General features: G+C 35.2%; 1 protein-coding gene and 1 non-coding gene across 3 annotated transcripts; one reads left to right on the top strand and one right to left on the bottom strand.

The window, feature by feature from the left end:
• The first annotated feature begins 8,541 nt into the window (after positions 1 to 8,541).
• On the top strand, positions 8,542 to 8,648 carry LOC127901642 (small nucleolar RNA R71). The gene has a single exon (XR_008053886.1). It is a non-coding gene; the product is annotated as a small nucleolar RNA R71 (small nucleolar RNA).
• Positions 8,649 to 11,800: 3,152 nt separating this feature from the next.
• Positions 11,801 to 16,225, bottom strand: LOC107174281 (probable RNA-dependent RNA polymerase 1). Of its 2 annotated transcripts, none has more exons than XM_052436650.1 (5): positions 16,122 to 16,225; positions 15,450 to 15,966; positions 13,425 to 15,247; positions 13,093 to 13,243; positions 11,801 to 12,863 (listed from the first exon to the last, which is right to left on the bottom strand). In XM_052436650.1, the coding sequence occupies exons 2-5, from the start codon at positions 15,945 to 15,947 to the stop codon at positions 12,084 to 12,086; spliced, it is 3,252 nt and encodes a 1,083-aa protein (XP_052292610.1). In that variant the 5' UTR covers positions 15,948 to 15,966; positions 16,122 to 16,225; the 3' UTR covers positions 11,801 to 12,083. The 2 variants fall into 2 exon arrangements, with proteins under 2 accessions (XP_052292610.1, XP_052292611.1); XM_052436651.1 differs by having other exon boundaries at positions 16,143 to 16,157.
• Between the last annotated feature and the right edge of the window lie 1,640 nt (positions 16,226 to 17,865).

Raw genomic sequence — 17,865 nt, 5'->3', positions numbered from 1 at the left:
TAGAAAACATTAGATTCAACTATAAATACTGAGCCAAGCTCATTATTGTAAATTTAGTTTTGTGATAATAGAAAAACAGATCTTCATCTTCCTCATCTGATCCTCAAAATCTAACTTCCCTAGTGTCTTCGTAAGATTCTTCAGTTAAAGTCGTCATTGGTTCAACGTTGACATGAAGTGATCCACTGTGAGAGTCTCCATAGTTTCATGCAATAAACTATCAATAAGTTACCTACACATCATCAAGATACTTTCTCTGTTGTGTGGTGGCACAAGATTATTGAGCAGCGAGCGAAGTTCTCGAATGTTCCGGCCATATTTTAATGATTTGATAAGAGAACAAAGTGTGCATGCATTTAACTTCCATGCAAGGAACACATATTTTAAGGCTAGCAAAAAGGAAAAAGGTGATAATGAAAATATATGTCCCTAGTAGCATGATAGGGAAGGAGAAGGGATCTGAGCTGCTCGAAGAAGGATGAATAAAGAGATATTTCTGTTTTGCATAAAGTTGTGGAGAGTGGAAACAATAACGAAACTTACACGCCACGAAGAAAGACAGTAAATGTCAGTCGAGTTCCTAGAAGCTAAAGCTATATCCAATAGGAGTAAAGTCCTCGTTGTTCCACACACTTTATGACATTTGCTAATTAATATGCAAATTATATTCATTAAGCAAGTTGTATCTCCCTTCACTGAGATATAATATAGTAGTTAAAATAAGATACTGAATAAGCTAATTAAGCTATCCAAAAAGATTTACGACAAAAATTGTGTATCTTTAAATGACTGTTATTGCTTTAATTTTTTTATATAATTTTTTTAAATGAAAACACTTTTACAACATGATTAGAATTAAATATTTTCAGAAATCCAAATCTAATCCACTAGTAAAGATAATAACAATCAGGCTCGCAAGCCATGAAGGTGAAAAGTGCACTAAACTTAGAAAGACTATTGACCCAGCATTCCACCAAGAGAAGCTCAAGGAATATATATATGTTGTGAAAATTTTGATATACTCGCAAGCGCACGAATCTAGAAATAGAATAGTGGTAACGAGGTCGATCCCACAGGAATTGTTATAAATTGAAAAGTCTAATTTAAATCTAAAATTAATATTAATTCTAACCTAGTTGAGCAAATTGAGTTTTTAAGAAAATTAAACCAATTAAACTAAAGAAGCAATTAAAATAAAGGAGAATTCAATAAGATAAGAATTACCAAGGTTTCAGAATCCACCACTATTCAATTAGTAATTATCTAATTATTAATTAATCCCCAATTTTAGAGTGACAACTCGAAATCAATCTATGTCATCTCATGAATATAACAATTAAGCCCAAGTAATTAAATCTAATGTAGGTTCTTTTTCTGCTTAATAATATGACATCTAAGAATCTCATGTAAACATATTGAATAACAAAGAGTCAAAGTTTCCTAAGCACTCCATGTAAACAATTTAATGAAAGACATAAAATCAAAGATAATCATGTATAAACTTTATAGATCCAAGCATAGAATTAATCGAATATTAATCCTAACAATCAATAATGCATGACAGAATTGATGAAAAGATTTTATTAACATCCAATTAATCATGTGAAATAAAAACCATAATCATCAAAGAACATATATAGGGAATTAATTAAATAAAAAGATAATTATTTTATTAAATATGGTTTCATCCTTAACCTCAGTGTAAGAAAATTAGCTAGACATACTTGAATTGAGAGCAACAAAAAAAATAAAATCAGCCATGGGAAGCCGAAATATTGCTGCTGCGGATTGCTCTCTTCCAAAGCCGAATTCTCCTCCACTGGCGGCTACTCTCTCCAAAAGCCAAGAGCTTAGCTTTCTTATATAGCCTTTAAAATGGGCCCCACCTTGTCAATCCTAAAGCCTAAAAGATTTGGCCTTTTATTTTTCTTTACTCTCACTCACGTGCTCATCAATTAAGCTTGTACTAGGATTTCCTTTTTCCAATTGTAAAAGCCAAGTGGGGTCCCTTCTTAAAGCTAAAATCAATTTCTCTCTTTTGTCCGCATGTGCATGATGAATTTACTTGTTGAATTCGGTTCCTTGGCTTGATTTCCACATGCATGTATGTCTAATTCCTTCCAAAAATCAATTAATCTTTAATGCTTACAAATTGAACTCCTTTATGCTCTTTTTATCCATAATCTCCAATTCATTCCCTATTCAATAAAATAATTCAATTAATTAAAAATAACAAATAAATATAACTAACAATTATTTAATTAATGGTAAAATATGTATGTATTATATGCTCATCAAATACCCCCAAACTTAGATTTTGCTAGTCCTCGAGCAAAACTAAAACTAAAACTAAAAAAAAATAAAAATAATGAAACAAAAAGTAAATCCTAACTAAACCACTTTCGCAGGTAATCGCGATTGCATTTAGCGTATGCAACAAGCCTTTAAACCCCTAGGCGGCCCTAGTGGACGAGTTGTAGTCTCGTGAGGGCTTCAGTGATGATACCCACAAACATCATTTAAAAAAAAATAATAATAATAAATTAAATTAAATCAAAAGAACGAAAAACTTTAAATAAACCATGAAAAATAGCCTCAAAGATTGCAAAAATTATATAGCTCAAAGAAAATTTTAAATATTAGCAAAGTTCTAACTTTAATTCAATAGTCAATCCCACCTCTCTTTTGATTCTTGTAGTGTGTGTGTGAAATCAATTCAATCAAATCCATTCCCAAAATCCTCAACATCAACAGCCTTCGCCTCAAACAAAGAACAGAGTAGGTCAAACTAATCTTACCATCTTAATCTCCAATTTTTTTTCTCTCATAGGCTTTTATGTGCATTTTCTTTTGATTTTTTTTCAGCACATGCGCTTGATTTTTTTTCTTCTCTTTTTTTTTTTTTTCAACCATAGTCAGGAGCTTTCACTCTACCCCTTAAGGTAGCCTTCTTCTCATGGTAGATTATCCTCTACATACTTGTGGTACATAGGCCCAAATTACTCAAGGATAGCTTCACTCTTAAGGGTTATAGGTAGCTATTTCTGACTTTGGTGCCCGTGTATCTATTTTGTATTGTGGAGATAAGAATCAAGACAAACAGTCATTTACTCTATCTAAAATTCTCAACTCAGGCTGCGTCAATATCAAATTTCAAGTCAAAATTACGAAAGAATTGATATTAGTGCTCATGGTTTAAAGAATCTCAATCAAGAGGTACTAACACAAGAATCAAGTATAAACTAAGACAATATTCAACCATTTCTAAAAACCATATTCATTGTCAATCAAATTTTTATCATTGGCTTTTCACATAAAAACAAAAAACAACAAATTTTTTTTTTTAATTTTTATTTAAAATTTTCAATTTTTTTTTTGTTTTTTGTTTTTTTTTTATTTTTTTTTTTAACAAACAAAACACACACTATTCCCACCCCCAAACTTATTTGGAACATTGTCCTCAATGTTGCACAAACAAAAGATATGCATGCAAACAAATGAAAGAAATAATAATAATAATAATAATAATAATAATAATAAACATAAATAATAAAAAGAAAGTTGGAGAGAACACACCTGGATGGGCTGGGAAAACTTTAAAAAAAAAGAACAACTAAAAAGAAAACATTAGAAAAGAAAAATACTAGAAAAGAAAAACAAACAAAGAGAAGAAAACCTACTATTAAAATAAAACAAGAGTGCAAAGATGGACATAATTAATCCTGATAAACAGGATCATCTAAAAGTATCTCCTCAACTTCTGGTGTTCTTAACTCTAAAAATGGTTTCAATCTTTGCCCATTGACCTTAAATAAATCACCATTTTTAGGGTTTTCAATCTCAATTGCTCCATAAGGGAAAACAGTACGAACTATAAAAGGACCAGACCATCGAGAACGTAACTTACCTGGAAAGAGATGCAATCGGGAATTATATAAAAGTACTTTCTGACCTGGTGTAAAGGCTTTTCTCAAAATGTGTTTGTCATGAAAGACTTTCATTCGCTGTTTATAAATTTTGGCATTCTCATATGCATCATTCCTGATCTCTTCAAGTTCTGCTAGTTGTAATCTTCTCTTGGAACCAGCCTGCTGCATGTCAAAATTGAATTTCTTGATCGCCCAATATGCACGATGCTCCAACTCTACTGGCAGATGACATGCTTTTCCATACACAAGTCGATAAGGTGACATCCCAATTGGTGTTTTAAAAGCAGTCCTATATGCCCACAATGCATCATCAAGTCTCAAAGACCAATCCTTTCTATCTGGCCTAACTGTTTTTTCTAGAATATGCTTGATCTCTCTATTAGAAATCTCTACTTGGCCACTGGTTTGAGGATGATATGGGGTGGCAACCTTATGTGTAATGGAATATTTGTCCAAAAGAGTTTTGAAAGGTTTATTGCAAAAATGGGTGCCACCATCACTAATGATTGTTCTAGGGAAACCAAAACGAGACAGAATATTACTCTTCAAGAATTTCACTACAACCCTATGATCATTGGTTTTGCATGGAATAGCTTCAACCCACTTCGACACATAGTCCACTGCAACCAATATATACTGATAACCAAAAGATGGAGGAAAAGGTCCCATGAAATCAATACCCCATACATCGAAGATCTCAACCACAAGAATAGGATTGAGTGGCATCATGTTCCGCTTTGAAATGCTACCCATACGTTGGCACCTATCACACAAAGAACAGAAAATATAAGCGTCATGAAAAAGAGTAGGCCAATAAAAACCACACTGTAAAATTTTTGTTGCTGTCTTTTTAGCACTAAAGTGGCCTCCACAAGCTTGTTCATGGCAAAATGAGATAACACTTTGAATTTCATTATCGGGAACACATCGCCTAATAATCTGATCAGCACAATATTTAAATAAATAGGGATCATCCCAAAAGAAATCTTTCACTTTAGATAAGAACTTTGTTCTATCTTGCTTAGTCCAGTGCTCTGGGATTTGACCTGTAGCAAGGTAATTAACTATATCAGCAAACCATGGTACGACATTTACACTCATAAGTTGCTCATCTGGGAAAGACTCATTCAAAGGTAAAGATTCTGGAATAAATTTAAGATCAAGGCGAGATAAATGATCTGCCACAACATTTTCAGAACCTTTTTTATCTCTAAATTCAATGTCAAATTCTTGTAAAAGCAACACCCAACGAATCAATCTTGCCTTGGCATCTTTCTTAGTAAACAAATATTTTAAAGCAGCATGATCAGTAAAAATAATCACTTTACAACCTATAAGATAAGATCTGAATTTATCAAGTGCAAACACCACAGCTAGCATTTCTTTTTCTGTAGTTGAATAGTTCAACTGTGCATCATTGAGTGTCATACTAGCATAATAAATCACATAAGGCACACGATCTAATCTTTGTCCTAAAACTGCTCCTACAGCATAATCAGATGCATCACACATAATTTCAAAAGGCAAATCCCAATTAGGTGGCTGAATGATAGGTGAAGAAGTCAACAATTTCTTAAGCTTTGCAAAACCATCAAGACAAGATTCATCAAAGATAAAAGGTGCATCCTTAACAAGTAAATTGCATAAAGGTCTAGAAATTTTACTAAAATCTTTAATGAATCTTCTATAAAAACCAGCATGTCCAAGGAAAGATCTTACTTCTTTTACAGATTTGGGATGTGGAAGATTAGAAATTAAATCCACCTTAGCTTTGTCGACTTCTATACCTTTGCTGGAAATTATATGACCAAGAACAATACCTTGTTTTACCATGAAGTGACACTTTTCCCAATTTAGAACCAAGTTCTTTTCTTTACATCTCTGCAAAACTAATGTTAGATGCTGCAAACATTCATTAAAAGAATCTCCATAAACAGAAAAATCATCCATGAATACTTCAAGAAATCTCTCAACCATATCAGAAAAAATGCTAAGCATGCATCTTTGAAAAGTAGCAGGTGCATTGCATAAACCAAATGGCATTCTCCTATATGCAAAAGTTCCAAATGGACAAGTAAAAGTAGTTTTCTCCTGGTCCTCTGGAGCTATAGGGATCTGATTATAACCTGAGTATCCATCTAGAAAACAATAAAAATCATGACCTGCAAGTCTATCAAGCATTTGATCAATAAATGGAAGAGGAAAATGATCTTTTCTTGTGAATGAATTCAATTTTCTATAATCAATGCAAACACGCCAACCTGTAGTTACTCTAGTGGGAATTAATTCATTATTAGCATTAGTAACTACTGTAACACCAGATTTCTTAGGAACAACTTGCACAGGGCTAACCCAAGAGCTATCTGAAATAGGATAAATAATTCCTGCATCTAATAATTTGATTACTTCAGCTCTTACCACTTCTTTCATGTTAGGATTTAGCCTACGTTGCATTTCCCTAACAGGTTTAGCATTTTCTTCAAGATGAATACGATGCATGCAATCTACTGGATTAATACCTTTAATATCAGCGATGGTCCATCCTATTGCCTCCTTATGCTCTTTTAGAATACCTAACAACTTACCTTTTTGCTCAAGATCGAGGGAAGAAGAAATAATAACAGGTAGAGTGTCAGATTCTCCTAAGAATGCATATTCCAGAGTGTCAGGCAGTGCTTTGAGTTCCAATTTTGGTGGTGCCTCCGCAGATGGGCCAATTTTCTTCTCAGAATGAGGCAGTAGTTCTGACTTTGTCTTCCATTTAGTTGTGTCTGTAATTAGAGGTGCATCAAGTAAAGCGCTGACTTCTGCAATTGCACTGTCATCATTAAAAGATAAATCAGGATGAGTTAGACATGCCTCTAATGGATCATCATTATGATTTGAAATGAATGAATCTTCTACTAATTCCTCTATCATATTCGCGTCAACAAATTCATCTTCTTCTTGTGGCTGCTTGGTAACATTAAAAATATTCAATTCCATGGTCATATTACCAAAAGATAGCTGCATGTTTCCATTCCTGCAATTAATAAGAGCATCAGCTGTAGCTAAGAAAGGACGACCTAGAATAACAGGAGTGTGTTTCTTAGGATCATGTACATGCTGAGTATCAATAACGATAAAATCAACAGGATAATAAAATTTATCAATCTGTATCAACACATCCTCTATAATACCACGAGGTATTTTCATTGACCTATCAGCAAGTTGCAAAATAATAGAAGTTGGCTTTAATTCCCCTAGTCCAAGTTGCATGTAAACAGAGTAAGGCAAGAGATTAACACTAGCGCCTAAATCCAATAATGCTTTATCAAAACATTGGTTCCCTATAACACATGAGATAGTAGGAGAACCAGGGTCCTTAAATTTTGGTGGCATTTTACATTGAAGTAAATTGCTAGTTTGTTCAGTTAAAAACGCCTTTTTAGTGACATGCAAATTTCTCTTTTTAGTGCATAAATCTTTCAAAAACTTTGCATATGAAGGAACTTACTTAATAGCATCGAGTAAAGGGATGTTTATACTTACCTGTTTGAAGATTTCCATAATCTCACCTGTTGAAGTCCCTTTCTTTACCTTTGTTAACCTTTGAGGAAAAGGAGCCTTGGGAATGTAAGCTGGCGGGTCACTCTCTTCAGGATCATTTGGTGATGAGTTTTGTGATGGAACTAGATCTGAAGAAGCAGGCTTAGATACCTTCCTTGTTTGAACCTCCACCTTGTTGTCAAATAACTTTCCTCTTCTCAAGGTCATAACAGATTTTGCTTCTTCATGCTGATGGCTTGAACTCAATTCAACTTCATGCACTCCTTTAGGATTGGGAATTGGTTGACTTGGGAATTTTCCTTTTTCTCTCTCCGCTACAGTAGTTGCTAATTGACCCAATTGATGTTCAAGCTTCAGAATAGCTTGAGTATTTGACTGAAAAGCTTGTTGGGTTGACTGAATGAAACTTTGAAGTGTATCCTCTAAAGAAGGCTTTCTTTGTTGGGGTGCAACAAATTGAGACATAGGTTGTTGGGCAGGAGGATATACTTGGTTAGGAGGGACAAATTGTTGATTGGGCATGTTAAATTGTTGTCTTCCTTGGTTTGACAAAGGTTGATTTTGTTTCCAAGAAAAATTAGGGTGATTCCTCCAATTAGGATTATATGTGGATGAATATGGACTATTGGAGGTTTTCTCATATGATTGTAAGGCATGTACCTGCTCAGAATAAGCCTCTTGATAGACTGGTAATGATGGACAATTCTGTGCTGTATGAGACACGTTAGAACAAATAGCACAAACCTCATTAGCTACACTAGGATGATGATTCATTGATTGGTTCAGAGCTAAGGCATCTACTTTCCTAGAAAGCGTAGCTAGAGTGGCTTTCACATCAAAGTCATCCTTAACTTCATATAACCCCTTTCTAGAAACTTGAGATGATTTTTCTCTTTGATTTGAAAAATCCCACTGTTGAGAATTCTCAGAAAGTGAATTAAAGAAATCCCATGCAGCCCCTTCATGTAAGTTCAAAAATCTCCCACCATTCATAGACTCTACCATATGACGATTTGACATGGTTAAACCGTTATAAAAGCATTGTATAAGTCTCCATTTTTCAAAACTATGGTGGGGACACTTAAGGAGTAAATCATTGAATCTTTCCCAACACTCGTAAAATTGCTCACCCTCTCTTTGATAAAAATCACTTATCTCTCTCCTAAGGGCATTTGTTTTAGACATAGGGAAAAACTTTGTGAGAAACTTATTACTCAATTCATCCCATGTACTAATAGACCCAGCAGGAAGTGAATTCAACCAAGCTTTTGCTTTGTCTTTTAATGAGAAAGGGAACATACGAAGCCTAATTGACTCATCATTAAAATTTTGAAAACGGAATGTAGAGCATATGTCAAGAAATTCCTTAATGTGCAAATATGGATCCTCTCTCTCTAACCCATGGAAAGATGGTAAAAGTTGAATGACAGAGGGCTTGAGTTCAAAGTGTGTTGCTGTGGTTTGTGGCAACACAATACAAGATGGTTGGTTGGCTGCAAGTGGTGAAAAATATTCTCTAAGGGTTTTCTCTGCTTGCACTGGTGGAAGTATTGGCAATAGTCTATTTGGGTCATCCATCACTTCTAAAGAACTAGTTTGACTACTATCAATTTTCGACTCTCTTTTAACCAAACGATTTGTTAAATCACGTTCCCAAACACTCATAAACTAACTAGACAAGGAAAGAAAGAAAAACAGAACAAAATAAAACAAATCAACAATAATAAAAAATAAATAAAAGAAATCAAACAACCAAACAATGAATTTAAAGACAAATAAATTTTTTTTGTTTTTTTTTAATTAAAAAAAATATAAAAGACAATCTAAATTATAACTAGTGGAAGAATCAAATCAACCTAGATTAAACTGACTTTCTAGCACAATCCCCGGCAACGGCGCCAAAAACTTGTTGTGAAAATTTTGATATACTCGCAAGCGCACGAATCTAGAAATAGAATAGTGGTAACGAGGTCGATCCCACAGGAATTGTTATAAATTGAAAAGTCTAATTTAAATCTAAAATTAATATTAATTCTAACCTAGTTGAGCAAATTGAGTTTTTAAGAAAATTAAACCAATTAAACTAAAGAAGCAATTAAAATAAAGGAGAATTCAATAAGATAAGAATTACCAAGGTTTCAGAATCCACCACTATTCAATTAGTAATTATCTAATTATTAATTAATCCCCAATTTTAGAGTGACAACTCGAAATCAATCTATGTCATCTCATGAATATAACAATTAAGCCCAAGTAATTAAATCTAATGTAGGTTCTTTTTCTGCTTAATAATATGACATCTAAGAATCTCATGTAAACATATTGAATAACAAAGAGTCAAAGTTTCCTAAGCACTCCATGTAAACAATTTAATGAAAGACATAAAATCAAAGATAATCATGTATAAACTTTATAGATCCAAGTATAGAATTAATCGAATATTAATCCTAACAATCAATAATGCATAACAGAATTGATGAAAAGATTTTATTAACATCCAATTAATCATGTGAAATAAAAACCATAATCATCAAAGAACATATATAGGGAATTAATTAAATAAAAAGATAATTATTTTATTAAATATGGTTTCATCCTTAACCTCAGTGTAAGAAAATTAGCTAGACATACTTAAATTGAGAGCAACAAAAAAAATAAAATCAGCCATGGGAAGCCGAAATATTGCTGCTGCGGATTGCTCTCTTCCAAAGCCGAATTCTCCTCCACTGGCGGCTACTCTCTCCAAAAGCCAAGAGCTTAGCTTTCTTATATAGCCTTTAAAATGGGCCCCACCTTGTCAATCCTAAAGCCTAAAGGATTTGGCCTTTTATTTTTCTTTACTCTCACTCACGTGCTCATCAATTAAGCTTGTACTAGGATTTCCTTTTTCCAATTGTAAAAGCCAAGTGGGGTCCCTTCTTAAAGCTAAAATCAATTTCTCTCTTTTGTCCGCATGTGCATGATGAATTTACTTGTTGAATTCGGTTCCTTGGCTTGATTTCCACATGCATGTATGTCTAATTCCTTCCAAAAATCAATTAATCTTTAATGCTTACAAATTGAACTCCTTTATGCTCTTTTTATCCATAATCTCCAATTCATTCCCTATTCAATAAAATAATTCAATTAATTAAAAATAACAAATAAATATAACTAACAATTATTTAATTAATGGTAAAATATGTATGTATTATATGCTCATCAATATACCTTTATGTGTACTAATGGAATATTAAGTTCCATAATGCCATCATTTTCTTGCTTTTGATACAGCTTATGCTGCCTGCGTTTTACCATAGTTGCAGGGAAATAATTACCGAGTGGGAGAATTTGATGTGTACTGAAGGATCATGTAAGTTGGATGTATGGCCTTATCTTGTAAATTTGATAAGTGATGTGATTTGTCAAATGGCTTTTGGGAGCAACTAAGAAGAAGGAATTATAAGCATTTTCCAGCCCCAAACAGAACTAGCCGATCTCCCCTCGCAAGCTTTACAGTGAGTTTACATTCCAGGATGGAGGTGCAAAAAATAATCTCTGGCTAATTTGAAAACATGTATATCCCAAGTTATTTACTAACACATTAATCATAAAGTTGGAATTTACTTATGACGATAGTAAGTATTAGTCTCCTGTTTCGTTAGTCTTTTTTATTTTCATTTATGTAAATGTTTTTAGACAGTTGTACTTTATTAAGTGCAATTTCCGTTGTTATTGTTGCAAAGAGTGAATTTTCATATTTTTTAGAGTGCAGACTTGTGCACTTAAGAAAAACGGTTTCTTGTTAATCTCATTTTAGTAAATTTTTACTGCTTATATATAGATATGTCCCTACTAAGAGAAACAGGACAATGATGGACCTTAACAAGGAAATCCGCTCTTAGAAATAATGAAAACAGGGGAAGCTAAAAAGGATGACTTATTAGGTTTGCTTATGGAATCAAATTTTAGAGAAATTAAAGAACATCGAAACAACAGACTTAAAGGGATCAGTAGGGACGATGTTATCTGTGGCTAAGAATGTAAGCAATTTAACTTTGCTGGACAAGAGGATACTTCAGTTTTGCTTCTTGGCACAATGGTTTTGCAAGTCTTTGGTGATATGAAAGTTGAAAACTGACTTCGATGGATTGAATCACCTCAAAATCGTAAGTATATATAACTCTAGGATTTCATTGTGATCAATATTTTCATCACACAATTATGTATCTGTTAGGATAATAATCTAATATTTATTTAGATACCACTCCCAATGATATTTTTAATATGTATGGATATCATAAATCGTAACATTCTTTATCCATGCATCTGTGAATTCCAAGTAATCACACAACAAACCATATTTTTATTTTATTACAGAAACTAAAAACAAGTTTCAAATTCAAGTACAGATCACACCACACTTGCATCTCACAGCAACAACAACAACTGCAGCAGCAACAGCAACAACAACAAGAAGGTAAAGAAGCCGTCACACAAGCTGCTTATTTAAAAAATAATTGCACACACTTAACTATTTTAATGTCAAATCGCTCCACCAACTAAGAGCACAATCCATGTCTGGAATGGCACTCCCTAGCGATGAAAATTTTCAAGGCCTGGCCTTTAGGAGCTCTGTTTTCCCCTTTTGATCTCAATCAGCTTGTCATGGATGCACCACGGGAAGCTGAGAAAATGGTCTCGATTCATTCCTTCTCGTTTATACCGACCCCAGTAACTTGGATGGTAAGTCACATGGTACCAAGCTGAAGCTTTTGCGTATACAGCTTCATGGCTAGAATCTGACTCATTCTTCTTCTTGTTGAACCAGGTCCTGGCTTCTTTTCTTAATGACCTTACAGCAAAAGTGATTGCTTCCAAGTCTCTTTTCTTATCAAAGGACTTTGCCATTTCCATGATGCACCCACTCAGCATTTCAGCCTCAGTTTTGATCCCATAATAATCCATTAAGTTCCCCAACTTGATATCATACTCAGTTTTGTAGTTGAAAGCATCGATGATGTAGTGCTTAAAGCCATCAACTTCCATATCAGTATCATAGGACTGCATTGCCACTTCCTTAGTAAAGGATTTCATAGTGGCTGTTGATGGTGCAATGCCTTTTACCTCTCGATAAAGCTTCCCAATGACACGCTGTGATTCATAGCAGGTTTTGTTTTGCTTCTCCATAAAGTCTGGATATTTCTTGACACGTAGTCCACTGGGTATTGTGGCTGCGACTCCAGTTTTGGAGAAGTCCACTGCAATGGAGGATAGCTTAGCAAGCTCAAGACATTTGCTGCTCCTCGCCTTGTCAGGTTCTGAATCTGCATGCACGACGTGGGCATTGCAAATTATGCCCAAGCTGTCATTGACTATGTAATCGGCAAAGTATTCCTCTACATCCTGCAGCATAGAAATGTTAAGGGGCAAAAAAAGGATCACGGCAGATTAAAGAGAGAAAAACAAATGATGAGAAGTTTTTCAGGATAAGATGATACGCTGCAATGCCTTTGGCTCGAAGAAATTAGAAATGACAGAGTGTAATTACAAAAGAAACTAAGCAAATAGAAGAGTTTATTCATGCATATGAATGAAATAAATCTTAAAACATTACTAGAAGATTGAGCAATACCTCGATTGTCACGTCACGATCCAAAACCTTTTCTGGTGCCGGAGTATAATCCATTGGTCGAAACTGAAGTGGAGGAATAAGTTCGTGGTCCCAGCAGACAAAGTACACGTCACCGTCCAGGTCACTTCCCGAGCATTCATTTGTATGGGGTCTAACAAATAATGCAACCATTGTCAGTTTACACAGGTATATATCTGAGCATTTATCAAAACAGAACAAGTCGTAAAAAAATGTTCCAATAGAATCTATTGAAACTTTCATTAAGAATAATCTATTATGAATCATACCATAAGTCATTCTTGGGGAAAACCAGAAAAAAAAAAAAAGCTTACCTTTTTCCTTTTGCCGGGAAAACAACACAATCCACCATGTGATGCAAAGCAGGTACGTCCACAGCCCTTAGCACACGCATGTCTCCTGGGTGTAGACATGGATTTTTAGCAACAACCACCTTTCCCTCCACAACACTAAGTTCTCCTGACCGATTGTTGCAGGAATTATCCAAAAACTCTCTTCTTCTAGAGGCAGAACATTGAACAAATACCTGACCATATTCTAATGTGCCTGTTTCATCAAGACATCCCATCATTGCTCGTCCATTCTGGATAAATATCCTTGTTCTGGTTCTCAGCTCCAGCAGATTTGATGCGCGGAATGTGTGTAGCATCATTGACAGAAACGGTTCTACATCAGGCTTATAACCACACATAAGCATTTCTTTCAAAACATTTGTGTTCTCCCCTGATGACATCAGTTCCAGTGCCTCATGTGCCTTCAAAGGATCTGTTAAAATGGCATCTAATTGCGCGACGCCCTCTCTCTGCTTCTTTTCAAAAACACGATCTCTAATGCCAAGAGTAGACAAAAGGGTTATCAACTGGCGATTAAGGAAACAGGGCTGATACTTGCTATTTGCCAAAATGTCTAGACTTGTGCTTTCTGATTTGTACTTGAGCATACTCTTCCTCAATGATAACTTTGTTGATGAAGTTGGATCAACTGCTACAACACCTTTGTACCCACCATATCGAATCTGAAATGCAGATGGAGTATAAATCGTGAAACCACAATTTTTAGCCACAATTTCGGCTAATTCGGCAGATATTTTCCCTATACCATCCGAGAAACAATATGTAATCCCATCGTCCTCCACCTCTACATCAGGAATGATTTCAATATCACTACTGTCAACATGCAGTGCCTCTCTAGATGAGCTGAAAGACTGACCAAGTCTAGCAGCATACTTTGCAACATTCTTTATGTCGCGAAAATCACCCATTCTCTCTCTGATAGATGCTGCGGTAAGCTCAGGCCTGGATGCAAACATCCACAAAGAATTATCTTTCACTTGACTATTTGAAAATGCCAGAGTTTCAAACTTCTTATCTCCAATGACTATCCCATTTCTTAGAGTTGAGAGTACTCTTTCATAAATTCTTGTATGCCTTTCTTCATTGGTGGAAGATGTCACAGGAGACAAAACTGTTGAGTACAACTTATCCAAGTCCTCATCAACAAAAGAAAGGCGAAGAAAGTTGTCAATTTCATCTGGATAACTTCGTACCACACGATTTGATAGACTAATCTCCGGACCAGAGAAATAAACTTTAGATGGGGTTACCAAAACCTTGTTTACATAAATCAGCCCATCATCCAAGGCAACAGCAGGGGATGTAAGAAATCGCCTAGATAAGACATACTTCCTATATTGCTCTTCAAGCCAGCTTACAGGCTCATAGCAGCATTCTCTAAGGTGAAATAGCGTCTCCAAAGCATGTTCTATGTATTCCATCCTGATTCTACTCGGATCCACCAAGCGAAAGAATTTTGCATCAAGTGCAGGCCCTGGAATGCAGCCATGTTGAACTAGAGAATTGATTTTGAACAAGATTTTGAATTGCAGTTTAATGCCATGAGGTGGACTGATCATCGGGACAAGATCAGTATTGCAAGAGAATGCAGAGCCTGGTACTAGAGTGAACTGCACTGGACTTTCTTTGTAGTAGAAGAAATCTTTCAGAGTTTTCAGAATATGAGCCCCTCTGGGAAGTTCCAAACACATAGCAGATGATTGTCCAATGCTTGAAGATGGAGTAAAATCAACTTCACGAATCCAGTGGACATCTTTCTCATAAATCTTAGGAGCACCATGCAACTGGCAACAGAAAAAAAAGAAAACAAGCTTTTAGCTTATGACATTTGAAAGATGTAAGCTGATCGATCATACATCACGGTATTGAAGTTATAGCTTTCTTGTAAGTGATCAATTTGCAAAAAGCTGCATTTCTTGGTACATGACATGAAGTGATTCTTAAAAAAAAAAATCAGATTAATAATTTGTAATAAAGAATACAAACCTGAATGACAAGATACTTATCAGAGTGACGACTGGAACGGTGAAGCACAATCTGCCAAATGCTTTCATAGGAGAGCTCAAGCTTATAATCTACAGATGCACAAGACAGAAAGAACATGAATTTTCTGAGGTCCGAACACAGTTTCACAGAAACGTTTTCCTGCGACCAGAGCACAGAAAACTTGTCCTCGGAAATTTGGCATCCAAAATTCAACTTCAGATCATCATCCAACTTGGAATACGGGCTCCTTCTCTTTGCATCGGAAGCTTTTAGATAAGAATTCCCGTACCACAGACGACGCCCAGCAGCCAACGACTTGATTAGTTCCGCAGCTTCCACAGTTGTGAACTCAACTATAGCATGTGCTCTTGAACCTTCCTTTTGTCCAACTTCAACATTAGAAACAGTTCCTTCACCGGTATGTAGCTCCAGAAATTCCTTCACAGCTTTGGAAGACACAAGTGAAGCAAATCCAAACAAACTGATCATCTTAGCCATTTCGTCAATGCAATTTCAACTGCAGTTTCAATTGTGCATTATTGAAGTTAGCAACTCATACAACACCAACTTACGCAATCAATTAACGATAAAAGGCGACACATGCTCATACAGAAATATATAACTAGGACAGAAAGCAAATTCAAAACCAAATACAATAAGCAAATGAGTTACCAGGAAACAGTGATTACTCACGGAAGCTTGCAGCAAGGGATGTCAATGAACACTAAGTAGCTTTGTGAGAAACAAATGGTGATCAAGGAGGGAATATATAGAGAGAAAAGCTCGTTAATGCCTTCTTCTTGGTCTTCAGTTTTCAATACTAGGAAACTTATCATATAAGCTGACTTGACTATGACCTTTGGGCCCCATTGATTGTGTAGCTGCTTAAGTTCGCCCAAACTCCCATGTGACTGACACGTCTCGACATCTCATTGGTTGAAATGTGCCAGATGAAATAGCTAGTTTTAATTCAACACACAGGGTCACGCGGAGTTAGAAAATGCCATGTTGTGTCCATAGTGTCTTCGTAAGATTCTTCAGTTAAAGTGGTCATTGGTTCAACGTTGACATGAATTGATCCACTGTGAGAGTCTCCAGAGTTTCATGCAATAAACTGTCAATCATTTACGTACACATCGTCAAGATACTTTCTCTGTTGGGTTGTCGCACAAGATTATTGATCAGTGAGCGAAGTTCTCGAATGTTCCCGCCATATTTTAATGATTTGATAAGAGAATAAAGTGTGCATGCATTTAACTTCCATACAAGGAACACATATTTTAATGCTAGCAAAAAGGCCAAAAGTGATAATGAAAATTAATGTCCCTAGTAGCATTACAGGGAAGGAGAAGGGATCTGAGCTGCTCGAAGAAGGATGAATAAAGAGATAGGTGCTTTTGAAATATTTCTGTTTTGCATAAAGTTGTGGAAAGCGGAAACAATAACGAAACTTGCATGCCACGAAGAAAGACAGTACATGTCAGTCAGGTTCCTAGAAGCTAAAGCTATATCCAATAGGAGTAATAGTCCTCGTTATTCCATACACTTTATTATGACACTTGCATTTAGTTATTCATATGCAAATTATATTTCATTAAACAAGTTGTGTCTCACTTCATTTAGATATAAAATAGTAGTTAAAATAAGATATTGAATAAGCTAATTAAGCTATCCAATAAGATTTCCGATAAAATTTGTATATTCTTAAATGACTGTTATTGCTTTAATTTTTTTATATAGTTTTTTTTTTAAGTGAAAACACTTTTACAACATGATTAGCATTAAATATTTTCAGAAATCCAAATCTAATCCACTAGGAAAGACAATGACAATCAGACTGGCATGCCATGAAGGTGGAAAGTGCAGTAAACTTAGAAAGACTATCGACCCACCATTCCACCAGGAGAAGCTCAAGGAATATATATACCTTTATGTGTACTAATGGAATATTAAGTTCCATAATGCCATCATTTTCTTGCTTTTTTTTTAATGAAAATCCACTACGATGGTGGGGGGTTAGGCAGGGACCCCTACCTGTAAATAAATCAATCAATCAATGAACATAAAGAGGGGGATATAAACCAAAACCTTTCAAGAGAAGCAAATGATTTAGTGATCAATAAAAAACCAATACAAATCAAGGTGATTAATGTTGAATACATGGAATTTCGAGAGTGTCCAAATGAAGAATGCCTGATAAACCAATTGGAAGGTCTCCAGGATTGAAAAATCGCTGACAAGTATGATGAGTACAAGCCTAGTTGGCCATAAAGTCAGCAGCAGATGCAGCTTCTCGAAAAACATGCCTGATAATAATAGATGGGCTAGAAGCCAATGCTCGAACACGCTCAAGGAGGTAAATAAAATCCCACTACACGAATCCACTTGAAATAGCCCAAGAAACCACTGTGGCTAA

Source organism: Citrus sinensis, chromosome 3 (assembly GCF_022201045.2).
Source record: "Citrus sinensis cultivar Valencia sweet orange chromosome 3, DVS_A1.0, whole genome shotgun sequence".
Taxonomy (NCBI): Eukaryota; Viridiplantae; Streptophyta; class Magnoliopsida; order Sapindales; family Rutaceae; genus Citrus; species Citrus sinensis.
The sequence above is the reverse complement of the archived record's forward strand: the minus strand, read 5'-3'. Positions and strand labels throughout refer to the sequence as shown.

Excerpts from the sequence above, each read along its gene's own strand:
- LOC107174281 (XM_052436650.1), bottom strand. The coding sequence starts at position 15,947 with ATGGCTAAGATGATCAGTTTGTTTGGATTTGCTTCACTTGTGTCTTCC. Across the intron at positions 15,248-15,449 it reads ATAAGTATCTTGTCATTCAG|TTGCATGGTGCTCCTAAGAT; the intron begins GTTTGTATTCTT and ends TTCTGTTGCCAG. Across the intron at positions 12,864-13,092 it reads ATCGTGACGTGACAATCGAG|GATGTAGAGGAATACTTTGC; the intron begins GTATTGCTCAAT and ends TCTATGCTGCAG.